This window comes from Marmota flaviventris, chromosome 8, assembly GCF_047511675.1.
Source record: "Marmota flaviventris isolate mMarFla1 chromosome 8, mMarFla1.hap1, whole genome shotgun sequence".
NCBI classification, from domain to species: domain Eukaryota; kingdom Metazoa; phylum Chordata; class Mammalia; order Rodentia; family Sciuridae; genus Marmota; species Marmota flaviventris.
In genome coordinates, this window is record NC_092505.1 from 120385071 (window position 1) to 120407080 (window position 22010).

At 31.7% G+C, this 22010-nt stretch overlaps 1 protein-coding gene across 3 annotated transcripts in view; it reads right to left on the reverse strand.

Moving 5' to 3' along the window:
• Trpc1 (transient receptor potential cation channel subfamily C member 1) overlaps window positions 1–22010 on the reverse strand; it is an 80837-nt gene that overhangs the window by 24010 nt on the left and 34817 nt on the right. For 2 of the 3 annotated variants that reach the window (XM_027933909.2, XM_027933908.2), the window contains 4 exons: window positions 14497–14628; window positions 11964–12159; window positions 7752–8088; window positions 1511–1650 (listed from right to left, as the gene is read on the reverse strand). In XM_027933909.2, the coding sequence (XP_027789710.2) occupies window positions 1511–1650; window positions 7752–8088; window positions 11964–12159; window positions 14497–14628 (805 nt within the window). Of the gene's footprint in view, window positions 1–1510; window positions 1651–7751; window positions 8089–11340; window positions 11643–11963; window positions 12160–14496; window positions 14629–22010 lie in introns of those variants that run through there. The other variant, XM_071615850.1, reaches the window with a different exon arrangement.

A 22010-nucleotide genomic window follows, 5' to 3' on the forward strand; every position in this document is an offset into this window, starting at 1 on the left:
TCCATTTATGCTTTATACTTTTTCTTTTTTAATAGAAATAATGTTTGAATAAAAGATTTCCATGTATGTAAGGCAATATCAGTTATGTCATTTAAAGAGTTATTCCCAGAAATTTTTAGGTTTTAAAAAATTAAACAATTTGTCATTAAACTTTTTTATGCAATGAAACATTTAGTTTTCTTAAAGTCTACAACATAAAGTTTTAAGCATAAATGCTGTCAATTAATTAGTTATATTGAATTAACCTTGTCCTTTCACTTAGGATTCTAGAATAAATCATAGAAGTCCCCTGCTGTTTTTAATTTAAAAAGAAGAAAGTGCATTACTATACCTAGATAATGTCCACATGTCCCAGCTGCATGGAACACTCTTGAGATTTTATGTCTGACTTCCTGGCATAATTATTAATAGAGCATCTTATCATTTTCAAAATGTTCTTTTTGAACAATAAATTATAGGACTAGAGAGATAAGTCTGAAAAAGTAATGCCATTCAATCTCTTTATCTTATCTTACACAGATAAATCAAACCATTTATCTGTGTAAGACCAATTTTTATTTTCTTAGTAACTTTACACTGCAGTCACCTCATCAATGTGTTGCACACTGTTGGTCATTTAAAGGAATGGAATATTTTAATAAAGTAAATTGATATAAGAAAGTCACTTTACTTTTTCTATAATCAATAAATTGGTCAAAAGGCAGAGAATACTTTATATTTTAGTTGCTTAAATATGCTATCCCAGAAAGAATTCTAAACTCAGGGTTTAAATAAAGATAGTTAACATATAATCTATTACCTTTTCTGGCCTTGGGAGAGTATAAATCTTGATGGAAAGTAAAATTTTAAGATGTCTACAAACTTAGATTTTTGTCTAATTCTGAATGAAAATATAGTGTCATCAGAAAAAATATTACATTTATACCATTTTAAGCTGCAAAAGATGACAGGCATGATTTGGAATGTGTAAAATACTATATGATGAATTCCACTAAGATACTTTCACATTGATATAAAGATTTAAAATACTTGTCATTTAAAGTTACTTTGTGGTCTCATTTTAAGTATATACATGTTAATGAGCTAAAAGAACCTAGCTCAAACATATATATGAAAAAAAAATCCTGCCATTTGTAAGAAAGAAAATCCCTATATGGACCTGGATTTAAATCCAATCGTGGTTTCTTTTTGTGTGGACTTAGATATGATATTTAATATCTCTGAGCTTCATTTTTCTTATTTGTAAAATGGGACTAAGGACTTCTGTCTCATAGAATCCCTATGAGGATAAAATGAGACAAAGTATACCAAATATCACAGTATATCAAACCGTGGTACCTACCATATAGAAGGTAACATCCTTTAAACTACTAAAAAAAAGGGGAATTATATACAAATAGTTTTAAAATGAAAACATACTAAAGATATAGCCCTATGAAACTCTGAGTTACATGGCTATATATCTTAGGTGTTTTTGAATTAAATTTCAATTGAAATAGTAAATGGTCACCTTATTGTGAGCAACCACTTTGAGAGCAAAGGTTGCCAAATAAAGAGAATTCATGACAAAACTGAGTTGATTACGAGATTCTTCTAAAAAGTCTTCCAACCCTTCATACCAAAGTCTTTTAATGTCGGACCAAATCATCCCTAAAAAAAGAAGAAAAAATCAGATAACATTTTCTTAATTTAATAGTAAGCTAAATAATACTTTGAGTCAAAATATTAAATAAATGACCCTTGGCTACCTATATCCTTATTCAGAAGAAAAAAGAAAGGAAAAAAAAAAGAAATTTTAGTGAAAAGTTCCTCAAATTGGAAAGAAAATTAACTTAGATTTCATATGATTTGAAAAAAATAACCTAAGTTCTGTCTTTACCAGGGAGGGATGCTAAGTAATGTGAAGCAAACTAAGAATAAATTGATATTAAGTACATACACACATGTGCGTGCCCCACCCCCACACCAGTACATGGGTTCAGTCCCTGATCCTTTTCACTTTTGACAAATTCAATTTATGATATCATCCACTCTACTGGCTTTAAATACCATCTATATGGCAAAGACTCTAAAATTTTTATATTTACACTGAACTAATATTTATATAATAATTTATATCTCTTATAACTTATATAGGCACTTGGCTACTCTACATCTCCAATGGTAGATGTGTCTAAACTTAACTCCTACTCTCTCCCCTAAAATTTGCTGCATTTGCAGATTTTTCCATCTCAGTTAATGGTAACTCCATCCTAGTTGCTCAATCCAAATGTCCTTGAACCATCCCTGATTCCTGTATTTCTTTCTTTCTTTTTTCGTTCTCTCTTTCTTTCTTTCTCTCTTTTTCTTTTCTTTTCTCTTCTTTTTTTTTTTTTTTTTTTGTAGTTATAGATGGCCTTTATTTATTTACTTTTTATGTGGTGGTAAGGATCAAACCAGCGCTAGGCAAGTGCTCTGCCACTTAGCCTCAGCCCTCCTGTATTCCTTTTAAGCTCATATTCAATGCAAAAGCAAATCCTGTTTACTTTCAAAATATATTTGGATCTAACTCTTCTCACAACCACTTCAACTTCAAGCCACCATCCTCTATTCTATTCTCACTACAGCAACCATAATGATTATTTTAAAATGCAGGTATTGCTTTGTTCCTCAAAACTTTTTCAGAAGCTCCCAGAAGAGAAAGGATCAATAGAATATCCAAACTCTTTCTCCATGGGAACGTAACCTCAGGTTACCTTCCACTAAAGTGATTCCCATGGAAACACACTATATTGAGAAAAATATGGAAGGTCAGCTTTGTTCAACATCATTACAAAAACTAGCATTGATTAGGCAATTGCTTTTGGACTGGGAGAACAAGGGTGGACTCATAGACCCTGAAGATAAACATGGCCAGGACTCTATGATATCTCTCAACTCAGAGTGTGCCTATATTGGAAGCTATACTCTTGGACTTTATAAGGAACAGTTTCTATTGAATTTGAAGTTTTCCTAGTGGGATAACCCACACCCCCCACATGGCCTTATTCCATAGAACAACAGACTGGGAAACAGCCTGAGTCTATTATAAACACTTCCACACCAGAGGCTAGTAATATGGCCCAGGATAATTTTATGGTATATTTCTTCATCAAGACATTCTAAAGGAGACTATAAAGTAACAGAAAAATAGAGTAGTATAGCAAAATACATGGGTGGAAATCAAATTAAGCCAATTAAAATCATCCTCTGGCTAAACAGCAGGCAGGATAATTTCCTTGAGAAATGCATGAAACGTCCTTAAAAAATCTGTTCATAACATCTTAATTAGTAGTACTGATTTTATGTAGAAACATTTAACATAGTTACCAATCTGATAGATAAAAAACTTGAAAATTCCACTACTCAAAATGAGTAGGTAAAAACTAACAATGTTAAAAGAAGTAGTCTGACAGGTGACTTTTTATTAATTCAAACATTGTTTTCTTTTATCTGGGGAAGGAGTAGGAGATGAGAGTTTCTTGAGAATCAATCATGTTCAACATTTACCCAGGACTAGGAGTTATGAAGCAAAAAAATACATATATTAAATAAAAAACTCTCTATGTCTATACTTTCTTAAAGAGCTCAAATTATTATCTAATCCTAGCTTCTGATATACAATAGTATATAAAACTTTATTTATAAGTCATTTTCATACAAAACACTTATATTTAAACTTTAGATATATTTTTCTTAATGTTAAAACACTAAGCCAAGAAAGATGCTTACAGAAATACTTATTTCTACAAAATGCAGTATTATACCTAAATGAAACTCTTGACAATAAGGTACAACATGGTTTGGAGAAGACATTTGATCAGAAAAGACAAGTATATGAAAGACTAATGAGGAGCCCATCAGGTAGCTCTCCTGTGCAACACTCCCCACCATAATAAAGCTGATATACTTGATGCATTCCATTTTTCTAAGTTGGACTAAAAAGAGCCAAATAACTATAAACTATTATAAGCAATTAAATCACTGCACAATCAATGCTCTATATGTTGGGGGCCCGTTATGCTTTTATATTTTAGAATTAGTAAATAGTATTAACAAGCAGCAATCCCAGTCATCTTGGGATTTCTCATGGCTTGATCGTAGGTCCTCTCATGTTTTCTTTCTATGCTTTTTCCTGAAGTGTCTATTCATGCTCACAATTTCATACAATTCCTATATGCAGATATTCACACATTTATAACTCCAGCTTGAACTTCCTCTTGAGCTCCATACTATGATATCGAATTGTCTGCCTTGAAATCTCTCTTGGTTATATCAAAGGCTTTTCAAATACAACATATCCAAAACTACACTGAATATCTACCCTTTCACAAATCATCAAACCTAGTCTTCTTCTAAAATACCTTGATCTCCTTTCCTTTATACCTCTTACATACTAATGTAATCAATTAGTTGTAAACATCACTGCATTCGGACCAGCCATATCTCTTATACACTATGTGTTCCCATGTTCTATTGGCTTTACTTTGTACATATCTCTCAATCTGTTGTCTTCTCTCTTTTTCTATCACAATCATCCTAATTCCTAGGAACTATCAGCTCCCATCTGGATTACTCCAACAACTTCCTTATTAGTATCCATTCATCTACTCTCGCCATCCTATCTTCCTAACCCACATTATTCTTCACATTTTAGTCACAATGATCTTTTCAAAAGACAAAACTGATCGTGTTGGGCTGGGGTTGTGGCTCAGGGGTACAGCATGTGTGAGGCACTGGGTTTGATCCTCAGCACTACATTAAAAATAAAATAAAATAAAGGTATTGTATCCATTTATAACAAAAATATATATTTTTTAAAAAACTGATCATGTCACTTGCCTACTTAAAACCTTTCATGGTCTTTCATCATTTAAGTTGAAATTACTTAACCTGCCCTACAATGCTATGCATGGTCTTGTATAACATGTTTCTCCATCTTCATCTTGAATCATGCTTCCCTTATTCAGTGTTCTAGGAATATTATCTTTTAATGAGTCCCTTCTTTGTATCGTACTCTCTTGCCACTGTACTTCTGAATGTGCTTTCATCTTAGCCTAGAATACTTTTCTCCTCTAATTCTCCTAGATGACTCATTTTTTTTACTTAGATCTTAGCTCCTTTCTTAACTTCCTTAAAACAGCTTTTACAACCTCCCTGACTAGGTGAAATGCCCCTGTAATATGCTTGCTCTCCTAGCATCATGACTTTTTCTTAATAACAAGTAACTCATTTGTGATTTTTCATTTTTCTGTATGATTCTCAACTTAATGTTATTGTTGTGGCTGTAGGTGCTACTCTTCGCCTTATTAGACCATAAGCTTGATGAGTACAGGAGCTACACCTGCTTCTGCGTATGCTTGAACAAATTAGTACAAAAAATTTTTTAAATACATTTTTATAATAGCTATTCTGTTATGTTTAAAAGTAAAAAATTAAGGAAAAGAATATTATCAGCATTCTGTGATACATTAATAAATTGTTTCTTTTTTCTCTATCTTGCTTTTTATAACTTAACCCTACCTTTTTTGTAAGACCTAAGGAATAGAAACAGGAAACAAATACATAAAAAATGGTCATCATGAGTAAGAAGTTACAATACTTGTTATTTGAAATAATAAAACAAACCAAAGAGTGACTTTAGATAATTAGGCAAACTATTTCTACACATTTACTTAGCACAGGTTTGGAACTATATATTTAAGGAAGCCCAAAGTGATCAAATAATATAACAGAATAACCTGAAAAGGACATCCCTTACAAGTTTTACTGAGATCTAATTGTTTCAAAGAAGAAGCTTTTTGCTGAAAAAAGTAAAACATTTTCAGGAGTTTTACTGGTTTAACTTACATTCATTCCTTTAGTGAGGCAGAACTGGTTAGAAAATGAATCACATGTGTGTGGAGGGGAGTGCATATGTATAAACATAAAATGTTACTGAAAACAGGATTTAAAAGGAAATAGCAATAATGTTACCATCATTATGAAAATAAGCAGCTGCAGTAATATTATGCTATTGGAAGAGCAGTATAAGTCTGAGTTCAGTTAGTTTTTATTCAATGCAAAGATAAATTGATTTGATTCTTATACAGACTTGATTAAACTGAATCTTAACTTATAAAACCCCAAAATTCTTTCTTACTACTACTTAAGCAAAAGTTTATAGGTGGATGATATAAAATTTCATTTCTTTAAGGCTAAGGAATATATAATAATTTTTTTCAGAATTAACAGAAGGAAAGAGTTTCTTAGATGCCTTGTAACCTATTTTTTTACTTAATCAAATACATAAACAAAACTTACATTGAAAAGATATACACAATTCAATATAGAATCATACATATGGTAAAGAATAAATTATTTCCTAAATTAAAACATTAAATTTTTAAGAAAATGCCAAAAGTACAGGAAAATGCTAATGAAAGGAATTATTTAATTCTCTTTAAACTAAAGTTTAGATTTGCATCATTTTTACTTTACCTACCCAATTTTAAATTTTAACACATCATGGCCTGAATACCACTAAAAGTAAAATTGACTGAAATCAAGTTACTTGAAATTCACTGATTTTCAAATTAAAACCTTAATACATTAAAATTGTTTTTAGAGCTGAAGGAGAACTAAAAGTGGATATTGTAAAATAGCTTCTCAAATTATTTAATTCAGACAAACTAAAAAGGCATATTCAATAATTGAAACTTGAATCAAGAATTCAGTGATCAAAAAATAAATGTAATCAGTACTTTCAGCCATAGAAAAAAACTAGATTTTAATATCCTGTTACTCTATAGCAAATAGTAGGTCAGGTGGGAAATGCTGGAGTTAAAAAACTAGATTAAATAAATAAAATAAAGAAATAAAGAAAATGTCTTTAAAAGACCACTGTCTGTTTAAGTAATGTGGTTCTACCTCAACTCCTACCCTTCCACAAAAACAAACAAAACAAGAAAGGGCAAGGGGAGTAAATGACCCGCACAAGATCATTTAAGATACTTACTATGTAATACTTATAAATATTTTTCAGAAAGTAAAAATGTCTTATTCTTTTAAACCTGTAATTTCTAAACAGATCTGATTTTCATTACAAAGAACTGATTTTTTGAATGAGTCAGACCTCTTTGAATCTAAATTTAAATAATATTTATATAATAGAGATAAAATAAAATGTAAGTACAATAGTGCACAAGTTTTTTTAATAACTTTATTTTATTGATTTATTTTTATGTGGTGCTAAGGATTGAATGAATCCTGTGCCTCACATGTACCAGGCAAGTGCTCTGCCACTGAGCTACAACCCCAGCTCAAAAGTGCACAAGTTTTTAATGACAAAACTAATGATATTTAGTTTAGAAACAGAAAATTTATAAAAAGTGTAAAATATAAAATATGTTGTTTTAAAATACCCAAGGAAAATTCATACTATAATACAAAATAGCATTCATTAATTTAAAAAAGGTTTTCTATATTAACAATTAGGAACAATGTCACAGTCTGAGAAAAATGAATTTTTAACTTCCACATATTAAATAATATTAAATTATATCATCAAGTTCATTAACATTTATCTTCAAAGAAGTATTAGTTAAATCTTCAATGATTATGGAAATGTTCAAATTCTTGCTGCATGAACTGTGTAAAATTATAAATTGAATTCAATGTTCATAGTGCCATCAAACAAGGAAGAATTAATGTGCTAAACAAGGCAAATTCTTTTGAACTAACTTGATACTCACCAATAATCCACAGTATAAGAAGATAGTCTATTCTTTCAAGGGCTGGCCCCATTGTGTTTTTCTTATCCTCATTGTAGACGAGAGAGTACAGATTCAATAACAGCAAGAATGTGAAATATGATGCTCCATGAATAATAAATTTCATAAAAGGTGTATGAATGATTCTGCCAAATTGAGATTTGGGAGCTATCAAATAACACAGTGACAAAACTGGCCAAAAGATGCCAACTGTCAAAACAGTCATTATCTTCTTACAGGTGGGTTTACGTCGATAACCTGACATCTGTCCAAACCAAACAGTGTTCAGGAACTGTTGGCAGTTAGACTGGGAGACAAACTGAAAAGGACATACACAGACATAAAAAAAAAAAAAAATGCAAAACAAAACCTTTAAATACTAACTGATTAATTGATATTCAAAATTCAAAGTCTTAATACTAGTTTAAAAATCAACTCTATACAATAAACATAGGATTTTTTTTTTTCTTTTCTTCTTACAACTAATCAAAGAGTGCACAGGTTAAGAGCATAGACTCTGGAGCCAGATTATTTAGACTCATATCCAGGCTCTGCCACTTACTAAGTGCCCTTGAGCAAGTTTTTAAACCTCTCTAAGCCTCAAATTTCTCATCTCTAATGTTCAGATAATAATAGCTACTCATAAACTTGTGAAGATTCAATACAAAGCTCTTATGAACAGTGCTTTGTTCTTAGCATGCAGTATTGCATTATTATTAGCCTACTGAGCTATTTTGTCACACCTAAAGACTCTTTTAAGAGTATTAGCTTTTATAAACCTTTATAAAGACTCATAATTTATAAAATGTCAAAGTTAACATGCACAAGCCATAGAAAGAGATACTACTAACTAATCTTTGAATGTCTTCATTCTAGAAAACCTGCTAATTTTAGTTGCAAGAAATCAATATGTCGGGGCTGGGGCTGTGGCTCAGCGGTAGAGCGCTCACCTAGCATGCATGGAGCCCTGGATTCAAGCTTTAGAACCACATAAAATTAAAAATGAATGGAATAAAGGTGCTGTGTCCAACCAAAAATAAAAAATAAAAATAAAAAAGTAAAGAAATCAATGTCAAGATAACAAAAGAATCTACATCCTAGATCTAGTCATGTTCCATGAAAACACTGAAAATGTGTTAAAATGTATTAAAGATACTCTAACACTGCTTAAAACTGAATTGCATGTGAGCAGAAAAGGGAAAATATTCCCAAATAAGGAAATTTTAGTTCAAGTACAGAAATTTACCAAACTTTATAAACTTTTCTAGTCTACAAATTTCATTCACTATATTTTTCCAATATAATACTCATGTTGTAAAGTATAACTTAAGTGTCCTAATAACTCTGGATCCAAATTTGATCAGGTTTGAGATTATCAAAAATAATTTTGTAAAGCACAAATAGATGGGTAATAATTACATTATTATTTGGGTAATGTAAAATAACATTTGATTAATCTTCTGTCTTAAAAAGATTTATCCTGAGATAGAATATAACTTGTAGAATATAACACTGTAATGAAAAAAATGAATTGGACAGTTATGTGATTGTTTATTGTGCTTATGAAAAATTTTTCTAATACACTGTACTTATTTTTAGCAATTAGGACTTACTTTAGTCTTTGTTCTGCTCAGATTCTAGTGTTCCTGGAAATCTTAATTTGTTCCTCAGGGTGAAATACATGGGAAACAAGTTTTTCTTCCCATTAACTACCCTGTGTCATAACACCCCAATGGTTTTGCCTCTCCCCCAAATGTCAAAGCAAACTCAGGACTGATTACTATTCTTACCATTCGTTTATATAATTAGCAGTGAAGTTAAATAATATCTGGAAGAACAACATTTCAATTACAAATGTTCTAAGGCTACGGTGGTTTTGAAACATGGACACAGATTCTCTGAAACTCTTGTCATCAAGAGGTGTTGGGCAGAGAAAAGAATCACTATTCCCTATCCTTCAATTTGATAAGCTCGTGATTGCTCTAACACCAGATTCTAGTAGAAGTGATGCTATGTGACAAAGGTAAGTGTTTAAAGGCCATGTTTCTTTCAGATTGCATGCTAGAAAACTTGCTCTTGGAGTTATAAACTGCTCTGTAAAAAGTCCTATTGCAGGGCTGGGGTTGTGGCTCAGCGGTAGAGTGCTTGCCTAGCAAGTGCGAGACCCTGGGTTCAATCCTCAGCACCACATAAAATAAATAAATAAAATAAAGATATTGTGTTCAACTACAACTAAAAAATAAATATTAAAAAAAGTCCTGTTTTGCACTGAATTCACCACCCTGTGAAGTCCAAGCTACATACTGCAGGAAAGCATTCCAATTAGCAGTCAGATGTTTTTTGGACCACCTAATCACAACCTGCCCTCTGTATGGCCATGCTCCTCCAAAGTTCCAGTTTAAATTCTCAGATGCTCTATGCTCTGTAGACTCAACCACCTGAGTATCCAGCCTACTTAGACCTTGATATTTCAAGTCTTTGACTGCTGACTGGACACAGACATGTGAATGAAGAAGCCTACATCACCCATTTGTACTAGCACTCATTAGCACTGACTTTCCTTAGCACTGTTGATGGGTAAAATTAAATCTATACTGACTTAGATATTTATACTTACTTTTTTTTCCCATTAAATGTTCCCACCTTGAGCAAGAAACTTGGGAGTAGTATGAAAAGTATAGGATTTTAAGTCGAAGTTCTAGAGAAGCAATATATTATCTAGGTAATCTTGAAGTAAACACTGTTAAATTCCCATATCTATTTCCTAAGTCCACAAGCTATTGTTTTAAACTGCACATCAGGTACAACTGCAAGAATGGGATTGTAATTAGAATAAGTTATACTCTGTGTACATATAATATGTCAAAATATACTCTACTGTCGTGTTCACCTAAAATGAACAAACACTAAAAAATTTAAAAATAAAACTATTGTTTTTATCTTTTTAACTTCTATTTTTTTCTTATAGATGGTACTGGGGATTGAATGAACCCAGGGCCTCCCAACTCATGCCAGGCAGGCAATCTCTTTCTGAGCTACAATTCCAGGTCTTTTTTTTTTTTTTTTTGGTACCAAGAATTGAACCCAGGGGCATTTTACCATTGAGCCACACCCCCAGCTCTTTTTATTTTTTTTTAATTTTGAGATAGGGTCTTACTAAGTTGCTTAGGGCCTCTCACTAAGTTGCTGAGGCTTTGAACTTGTGATCCTATTGCCTCAACCTCCCAAGAGGCTGGCATTTCAGGCATGAACCACTGCACCCAGCTGTCAAAAAGCTATTGTGAGGATCAAATTTTCAACCACAACAATAAAAAATTCTGATCTTAGTACCAAAGGTCCTGACTTTGCCGTTAGCCATCATCTAATTTAGGATCCAGTTTTGTAGTAATATAAATTTCATAAGCAAGTTTTATTCCAAATCTCTATGTTGACAACGAAAATGAGTCTTAGAAGTGACACCTTAAAAAAGTATCATTTATCAACATCCCATACTATCAACTAGATATCACTATCTACATATAAATACCATTGTTTAGTGAATACCTCAAGAAATAAAATTTAAAATGCATACCTTCATTCTTCAAGTTCCTGAATCATGTGTATGTGTGTGTATGGGGAGTAGAAATGGGTATTTCCCTTAATAGGAAGGGATGATGCCAGAAGAGTCAGATTCAACTTAGTTATATCATGCGCCTCTCCACCTTTAGGTTTTACAATGAATTACAAATAAAAAGAATCAGGAAACATCATATCTGATACTTTATTTTTAAATAGAAATTACTATTTACTATAGAAAGGGCTACTTATAACCAGTTCAATAAGACAAACCTGTAACAGATAAAAACACAGGTAGAAACTTCACTGTAAAAGTTTACCTGTGTAGCTACTAGTTAGCAAAACATTAAAATCAGCAACCATATTATTTTAACTAATATAAATTATTAAAAGGAATAGTAACTACCATTTATTACTTGCTAAATACTAGTACTTGCCATGCTAAAACCTTTAAATACATATTTTTAATTAATTATTAAAACTAAAGCTCAGACAGATTCAATAACTTTCCCAAGGACACACAATTACAAGAAGCAGAAGTAGGATCTTGACCCAGATATGTTGCTCCAAAGCCTCTGCTCTGAGCCACTACACAATGGTGGAGAAAATAATTTAAATATATCACAGAAATCCTCATACCTCCTTTTGGTTATATTTGATTGCAAGTTTTAGACGACTTAAATTCATTCTTTCTTCCAGTAGTCCCCGTTTGTCAAGAGGTTCATCACTAGAAGTATGGTTTAGGATAACTTCCAACTCACGTGAATTCCGGGCTTGTGCAAGCAAATCTTTAGCAAACATTTTGCATTGTCGGGCTAGTTCCTCATAATCATTCCTGGGGGAGGAAAAAAAAAAGCATTAATCTATTAGAAATGTCACTTCCATTTTCCAATTACACTATATTCACTAGAAAAAATCTGAAGTCTTTCTTTTTCTGCTGACAGTTGAATGACCTTACTGATACACAAATTCTCCAGGGCTTTGGGGAAAACTGTAACACAATGATTTTCATACTGATAATCTTAGATGAGCACAATGTTTCCTTATATAGATTGATATTCCTGGAAATTCTAATAATATTCATCCATCAGTGTCCACTTAACTCATTTGTTTTATTCTCTATAAGTTTGGCTAAGATTTCCTATTTTATTAATAATATAAATACAAATAACATTTTAATGTCATCTGATTAATATTATTAAATAATTTTAACCAGAGGACTTTTCAATAGCCTACATTTATGTTAATTCTAATATTAAAAATTATTTTGATTTGTATTTAAAAGTGCTTACTTGAATGAAATTAGAGAGATACTAAAATTTACTTACTAAAGAACTTACTTTCAGAATAACTATTGCTTAAACTTTACTTCTCTTTGAATTGCTTATTAAAGGCAGATCTAACCTAGTTTGTAAGAAACAAAGTTTTAGTACATAATTAATTTAAAAAATATCAGTACGGGCTGAGGTTGTGGCTCAGTGGCAGAGCACTTGCCTAGGATGTGTGAGGCACTGGGTTCGATTCTCAGCACCACATATCAATAAATAAAATAAAGGTCCATTGACAATTAAAAAAATTTTTAAAAATCAGTTACATTAAACTTATGTATAAGTTTAATAACAATTTAAGATTTAAGAATGAGGTTAGAAATAAATAATTATGAGCCAGTAACATGAGGGTGAACTTCATTAAGTAATGTTTATTCAGTTTTTTTCTCCCAGGAGAAAGGAAGGGAAAATAAGACTTTCCATTTTTTTAGTCTTCCTTTACAATGGAATTTTCCATGAACTGGCTGCATGAAATTATAACTCAAAGAATAAAAACTTCTTTTTCTTAGAAGCTAACAGTTCTCTCATTCTTTGTATTTACTATATAACCTGAGAACAGGCAATTGGATTTCTTTAACACATGAGTTATTACCTGCTTCTTTGTTTAAGAACCTAATTGCAAATGGGAACATTCATCAGAAATGTATATTATCTCAAAGCTATCTCATCATTACATAAACATTTTGATAGAACACTAAATTTAAAGGTGAATTAATACATTTTGTCAATCTAATTTGCTTAATCTCTAGATTATTAAAAGAAAAGTAAGTGGCTATACAGTTTAGATGGACATATGGTAAACTAGCAGCAAGAAGTCCTATGTTCTAGTTATAACTTTGCTTCTATTTTTAAATGTTAATATTAATAAACCAACTAGTCTGTGTATACCTCTTTCTCTGTCTGTAAAAACACTGGATAGGGGTGGGGTTGTAGCTCAGTGAGAGAGAGCATTTACCTAGCATATGTGAGGCCCTGGGTTTGATCCCCAGCACCACATAAAAACTAAATAAACAAAATAAAGTATTGTGTCTATCTACAACTAAAAATATTTAAAAAACAAAACAAAACACTGGATAATGTAAATGAGTTCTATGATCACTTCCAAATCTAACTTTATTATTCTGATCATAGCATAATCACAGCAGTTGTTTCAAATCCTTCTCGGAATGAACTGAATAAATTCTATTTCATATGGTGACTCAGAACTCAAAATATGAGACTGCAACAGAAAATTATTCATATTTAAGCAAAATAATTTATTAGTAGTGTTGTGTGCTGATACTTTAAAAGTAGCAAAAATTTAATTTTAACCATGACTTGAGTTAATCAAAGTACTACTTTGTTCTATCAAATTTAAATAAAATTTAATGTATCCAAATTAAGTGAAAAAATTTAAACTTATAAACAGGTATTTTTATTCAGTGTGAAAGTTTGAACTTTCCCACTTGGGTCAGGTTGCTGGAGGAGGGAAAAGGTGGGTTTAGGCATAAATCCCTGCAAAACCCTTGCAATACGAGCTGGTTCAATTTCTCCTTTTTCAGAGGGTACTAAGGATAACTCTGCCATAAAGGAAAATCTCAAAGCTTTCCCTGGGGGAATAAGGGTGGTTAAAGAGTATAAGAGAGAAGATGGGGAAGGAATAACTTAAATAAAACAGCACAGATCTGTTCCTTTGAGGGAAAAGGAAAATTCCCAAGTAAGAGGTATCAAAGTTTGGTCATCTAGAATCAAATGTAAATAAATTGTAAGTAAATATAAATTATAATTTGTTCTATCAAGAACTTCAAGATGAATATTCTGCCACAAAAGGTATTATGCAATTTAAAATTTCCATTCATTCCCACCTAAATTCCACCTCCACAAGGCTTAGTTCTTTTAAATCAGCACTAAGTTCAAATGCTCTTAGGATTGGATCCTCTTCTGTTAACATTATTAGAGCTGGACTGGCCAAGCATCGATATATATCAAGACGAAACCTGTGAAAACATACAATTCCATAATGTAAAAAAATTTATTACACACATATGATTAGATAGTCTATAGTTGCTTTAAATTTATGAAATACTATAAAATTAATAAAAAATAACTATAAATATATTTATTACAAGATAACATCCATAAAAGAAAAAAGACTTGGTGCTGGGGTTGTGGCTCAGTGGTAGAGTGCTCGCCTAGCATGCATGAGGTACTGGGTTCAATCCTCAGCACCACACAAAAACAAAATAATGTGTGTCCACCTAAAACTAAAAAAACACATAAATAAATAAATATTAAAAAAGAAAAAAGACTTTAAAATAAAATATTTTGATATGCAAATACTGAAAAATCTTCTATTGCCTTTATAGAAATTGTTTTACTATCTGTTTCCACAGACTCAAAGCTTTTTATTGTTCAAGCCAATTTAATTAAAGTAACTTTCTAGCCAGGTGTGATGGTGCACACATGCAGTCCCAGCAGCTTAGGAGGCTGAGGTAGAAGGATAACAAAGCCATCCTCAACAACTTTGGAAGAGCCTATACAACTTACTGAGACCCTATCTCAAAATAAAAAATAAAAAGGGCTGGGGATGTGGCTCTGTGGTTAAGTATCCCTCTGTTCAATCCCCAGTTCCAACAACAACAACAAAATTTTTATTCTTAAACCCAACATAATTTTACATGAAATATACTAATAATGAATGTTTGCTATGATATGGATTTTATGATTATTAAATTTTTCATTTCTCAGTAAAAAAAAACTTTTTCAATATGCTAGATATACGTAACGTTCTCTTTAAGCCAGATTATGATTTTGAAAGATGTTTCAAATCTTAAAATTGAAATTATTTTTTTGTACATAATTTCCAGCTGATAGAAAGCATTCTCTTAACCTCTGTAAATTAATAAATCTTCACATTTAAATCCTTAAATAGAAAATAAACCAGAAAAATTCACTGTAATTCATGTATAAGTATGTAGTTCCTAATTAATAAATTTGGAAGATGTTATGTAATGCATATTTTCCTTTTAAATAAAAAATACAAATTTAATACATAACTGTTGTTTTAAAAAGTAAGCAATTTAGAAATGACACTCCCCAATCTTCCTCCTTCCACTAACTATATTTCAAAGATACTTTACAGAGAAGTATATTATCCTTCCCAATTACTCTATTTATACACAAATATAATGATACATAATATATAAAGAAACAACCAACCTGCCTTTTAAAAAGATATCATCTCTTCCTTTCCTACAACTGGGTGGTTTTCCATTTGATGGAAGGCCACTGAATTTTGTTATAGTTTGGACTTGGAATATCCCAGAGGCTCATGTGTTGAAGGCTTGGTTCCCAGTTGGTGATGCTATTTTAGGAGGTAGGGTCTAGCTGGAAGTAGTGAGTCCCTGGGGAGGTGCCTTTGAAGGGTATATTTTGTCCCTGGTCCTTTTCTTTCTCATAGCTTTCCAGCCACTATGAGGTGAGCAGCTTTACTCCACAACATGATGTTCTGCTTTACCAAGGACCACAAACAACAGAACCAAGTGAAATGAATTGAAACCTCTGAAACATAGTGAGCCAAAACAAGTCCTTCCTCTTTTAAACTGATTTTCTCAGGTATTTTGTTCCAGCAATAGAAAACTAAAACAAGTTTCCATTAATGAACATTTATGTTGCTTTTAACTTTTTTCTACTATAAAAATTCAGCAATTACTAATCTTTACATTAGTTCCTATATCTCTCACACACTTTAAATTGCTGGGCAAAATGGCATGTGTATTTTAAATTCCAATAGATGCTTCCAAAGTAATAATAATGAGAGCTCACTTACCCCCACATTTTCATTAATACTAGATATTATCGATATTTTAAATCTTTGCCAACTTAATAGAAAATAGAATTTTATACTTGGTTTAAACTGAATTTCTTTAGAAGAGTTTTCTTTTATGTTTAATATCAGTCTATGTTCCTTCTTCTGAAAACTACCTGTTCATATTCTTTGGCCTTTTTCTCTGATGATTGTTCACCTTTTCAAAAAAAATTATTTATCTTTTTTTTCTAAAATAGACTGTTGTATAAACTTAATTCACCCCGTCACGTTAAGGATTAATGAGAAAATGCACTTCCAATGGTGGAATAAAGGTACTGGCAACCAATTAGAGTTATAATGAAGCACTACTGAGTGGAAATCATTTAGATGTGATCTCACAAATAGTGAATGAAGCTGCTTTACTCTATAAACGCTATCAGAAGTTTATAAAATCTACCATCTATTTTATAAAATCTATCATTTTTCATTTGGTATTCAAAACACCACCCAAAGTAATATAGTATAAAGAGGTCAGTGATTTCCCTACTCACACAGAGGTACAAAATGAAAAAATTGTCCCTCAAAAACCAACCATTTCAGATCAGGAATGGTGGTGGGTAGAAGACTATCACAGAGTGCTAACAATATATTATCTAAAATGTCCCACGTCTAACAAAATATTACGAAATGTATAAAGAAAAAAGAAGTTATAGTTCACAGTGTGGGGTGGGGGTGGGGGGAAGCAGGCAAAAGAAACTGACTGAGAGAGTGATCTGATGCTGGATTTAACAGAAAAAGACTTCACAGTAGCCACTGTAAGTATGTTCACAGTACTAAAAGAAAGCTTAATTACAGAACTAAAGGAAGATAAAAGATAGTGTGGTATCAAACTGATATCAATAAAGAAATTATGAAAAATAACAAAATGGAAATTATGTAACTGAAAAGTATAATAATTGAAATAGAAATTCACTAGAGGGGCTTGTTATGGGTTGAATTATATTACTCCAAAATTCATATGTTGATGCCCTATCCACCAGTACTTTAAAATGTGCCTTTATTTGAAGATAGAATTTCAAAAGAGGAAATCAAGGTAAAATGGAGACATTATGATATTCCTACATCCAATCTGACTAGTGTCTCAAACACAGAATACATTATGTGAACAGTAAGATAGCCAACTACAGGCCAAGAAGAAAGATCTAGAACACATTCTTCCTCCACACCCTTCATAAGGACAATAACTTCATTTCTGGCTTCTAAGTAAGCCACAGGTTTGGGAAAAAATAAATTTCAGTTGTACCTTGTTATGACAGCCCTAAAAAATTAAAACAGAGCTCAACAACTGTTGTATGCTGGCAGAAAAACTTACAAACTTGAAGATACATAGGTACAGATTATGTAGGCTAAAATATTGGACGAAGACTTGGGAAACATGAACACTGTCTTAGAGAGATATAGAACAACACTAAGCCCACTAATACAGTCATATTGGAAGTAGAGAAAGAAGAGAAGAAAAAGGAGAAGGAAAAATATTTGACTCAATAGAAGATAAAAACATTCTAAAGTTTCTTTAAAAATATTAACCAATATATCTAGGAATCTCAACAAACTGCAAGTAGAATAAATGCAGACACACTCAACAGAAGCATCATAGTAGAAATGCTGAAAGTCCAAGACAAGGAGAAAATCTTGAAAATAATAAGAGAAAAACAGTGCATCACTTAGAAAATGTATCCAAATAATATTAACAGCTGACTTCTCAATAGAAACCTTGGAGTCCAAAAGTCAATGAGAAAACATTTTCTAACAGGTGCTCAAAGAAAAATAACTGTCAGCCAGAAATCCTATAGCCAGAAAAGCTAATGTTCAATAATAAAAGATAAATTAAAACTTTACCAGCTGAACAGAATGTGTTGCTAGCAGATCTACCTTTCAAGAAATCTAAAAAGTTGTTCTTCAAAAGGAAAGCAAATAGTTCTAGACAGTAATTCAAATCCACATGAACAAACACTATAAATTCATATTTTCTTCTTTTGTCCCTTAACTGATTCTAAAAACAATTATAAAATAATATAAATGTAACCAAGTATAATATTTGGCTCATAACATACAGAAATATAATCTAGGTATAATATTTTTGCCAATAACAGCACAAAGTAGAAGTGGGGCTGAAGCTGTAATGACTAAAAGTGGTAAGATAAAAATTATAGCAATGCATCATTGAGTGTTTAACATAAGTAGAAATAAAATATATAACTATCACTATAAGAGAAGAAATAAAATAGAAATATATAGGAATAATAGTTCTATATATTACTAGAATCAAGCTAGTATATAACTGAAACTGATTTTGACAAATTAAGATATATATGATAAATCTTAAAAAAAAATCGGTTAAAAAAAAGAGGAGACTGGGAATAGAACTTAGTGGTAGGGGACATGTTTAGCATATGTGACCCTTAGTTGCATTCCCAGCACAAAACAAACACCAACCCAACCAAAAAAAAAAAAAAAAAAAGAAAAGAAAAAAATACTCAAAAATAATTTTAAAAATTGATCATTAATAAAAGTGAAGTGCTACATTGAAAATATACTTGAGGAACTTCTGAAGAAAAATAACATGAGACATAAAGACCAAAAAGGAGACAAAAAAACACTGGAAATGAAAAAGGTACACTAAATGTTTTTGAACACAAACATAGGAGAGGAACCAAAAGGACTGAGAAATACAGAAAATAAATGGAAAATTGAAAACATAAGTTAATCATATAAAAAATTACATTATATGTGAGTGAACTAAACATTCCAAAAGCAAAGACTTCAGAGAGGACAAAAAAAGACGCAACACTGTCCAAAAACCATGCACTTTAAATAAAAAGACACAAACAAGTTGAAAGTAAAGGGCTGGAAGGATGTATCATGCAGTCAGTAATCACAAGGAGTGAGAATGGATAACAATATTAAACAGGATATTTAGCAACAACAAATGTATATGCTCCCATCAGCAAAGCCTCAAAGCATACAAAGCAAAAACAGAATTGAAAGCAGAAAGATAATTCAGCAATTACAGTTGGAGATTTTAATACTTTTTTCCCAGAAACTCATAGAACAACTAGAGAGAAGACACATAGGAATAAGGAATATTGGATCAGTGTGAAACAATGTGATTGAATTGGAATTTTTTGGGGGGAGGTACCAGGGATTAAACCCAGGGACACTTAACCACTGAGCCACATCCCCAACCCATGTTTTATTTTGAGACAGGGCCTTGTTAAGTTGCTAAGGATGGCTTTAAATTTACAATCCTCCTGCCTCAGCCTTCTGAGGCACTGGGATTACAGGCATCCACCACTGCACTGGGCTTCAATTGGAATTTATAGAACACTTACCCCAAAAAGCAAAATACATATTAGCTCAAGAGTACATAGGACATTTTCTATGTTAAATCACATACTGGACCACAAAACTAGTCTTACCATATTAAAAAGGAATGAAAGCATAATTCTCTAAATTAAGCAATGATTTCATATCTATGCCATCAAAAGCACAAGTAACCACAAAAGGTGTGTGGGGGTGGGGAGGGGTAGAACAACTAAATTCCATCCAAATTTAAAACTTTTCTTAAAAGCTCATCGGAAAAGTGAAAATGACATACACAGAATGTTAGAAAATATTTGCAAATTATATATCTTATGAGGCAATACTTATATCTGAAATCCTTACAACTCAGCAAGATAAAGGCAGATAAACAACTAAAAATTGGGAAAAGTACCTGTTTCCAATGAAGATGTACATATAACCAATAAGCCATTGAAAGATGCTATTTAGATAAAATATCCAGAACAGGCACATTCATAAGGTTAAAGAGTAGATTTTATGACTTCCAAGGGCTGAGAGAGTCATCACTAACAGATATGGAGTTTCATTTTGAAATGATAAAATATACTGGAATTAATATAATTTTAGGATACTTATAAGTATTCCCCAAATAGAATTGTATACTTAAAAGGGTGAACTTTATGGTTTATGAATTATATCTCTGTGTGTGCCACTGAGAATTAAACCAAGGGGCCTCATGCACTGAGCTAAATCCCCAACCCTTTCTTATATTTTATTTTGAGACAGGGTCTCATTAAGTTTTGCAAACTGGTCTAGAACTTGTGATCTTCCTGTCTCAACCTCCTGAGTAATTGGAATTATAAGCCTCCATCATAATGCTCAGCCTCAACAAAGATGTTATTTTAAAAAATAAACTGTACTCTTCAACCACAACAGAATTAAAGAAGTTACCAGGAGAAAAAAATCTGGGAAACATTCAACTTTATAAAAGTAAAAAGTAATTTTTTTCTTGTGGCACTGGGGATTTAACCCAATGGCACTCTACCACTGAGCTACATATCCAAAAATTGTATTTATTTTTATTTTTTATGTTAGGGTACCAATAAACTGCCAAGGCTGGCCTCAGCAGCTGGAATAACAGGCTGCTACCCCCAGTAAACAGGATATTTTAAAATAACCCACTGATCAAAGAATGAGAAGACAAGTTGCAGACTCAGAGAAAATACAGAATTCCCACTTTATCCACAGACTATAAGTTCCAACATCCATGTAGACGCCTGAAAACACCCAGAGTACTAAAACCTAAACAGATGGTCCTCAACTTACAATAGTTTAATTTATAATTTTTTGAATTGACAATGGTGAGACACTGTTATGCCTTCAGAATAAAACATTTTAAATTGTTAATTTTGATTTTTCTCAGACTAGCAATATTAGTGTGAGACTGTCCCACTATACTGGGCAGCAGTTGGAAGCTGCAGCTCCCAGTCAGCCATATGATCATATGGTTTTCCATATAAAATAGGCTTTGTGTTAGATTATCTTACCCTTCTAGGCTAATGTATGCTTCTAAGTATTGGGCTAGGCTAAAGTATGATGTTTGGTAAGTTAGGTATATTAAAAGCCACTTGTAATATACAATATTTTCAATTTACAATGGGTTTACTGGGACCTAACCCCATCATAAATGGAGGAATATGTATATGTACTGTTTTTTCCTACATATAAACACCAATAATAAAGTTTAATTTTAAGTTAGGCATAGTAAAGAGAATAGTAATTAAATAGAAGTTATAACAATACAGTATAATAAAAGTTATTTAAAACTTATGAATTATTTCTTTCTGCAGTTTTCCATTTAATATTTTCAGATCATGGTTGACTGCAGGTAACTGAAAACATGGAAAGCAAAAATACAGATAGGGGAGACAACTGTACTTTTCAAACAACATATCTCATAAAAGATTCTTATCTAAAGTACATATAGAACTTTTAAAACTCAACAAGAAAATTAAAAACTCAATTTAAAAACAGAAACAAGATCTAAACAGACACCTCACTAAAAATATAATTATACAGATGGCCAAAAAACACATGAAAAATGCACAACATCACACATTGCAAGAAAACTGCAAATTAAACTAACAATAAGCTACTACTATACAACCTGTTAAAATGGTTAAAATGTATAACATTGTGATACTGAATGAGGGTGCAGATGTGTAGCAA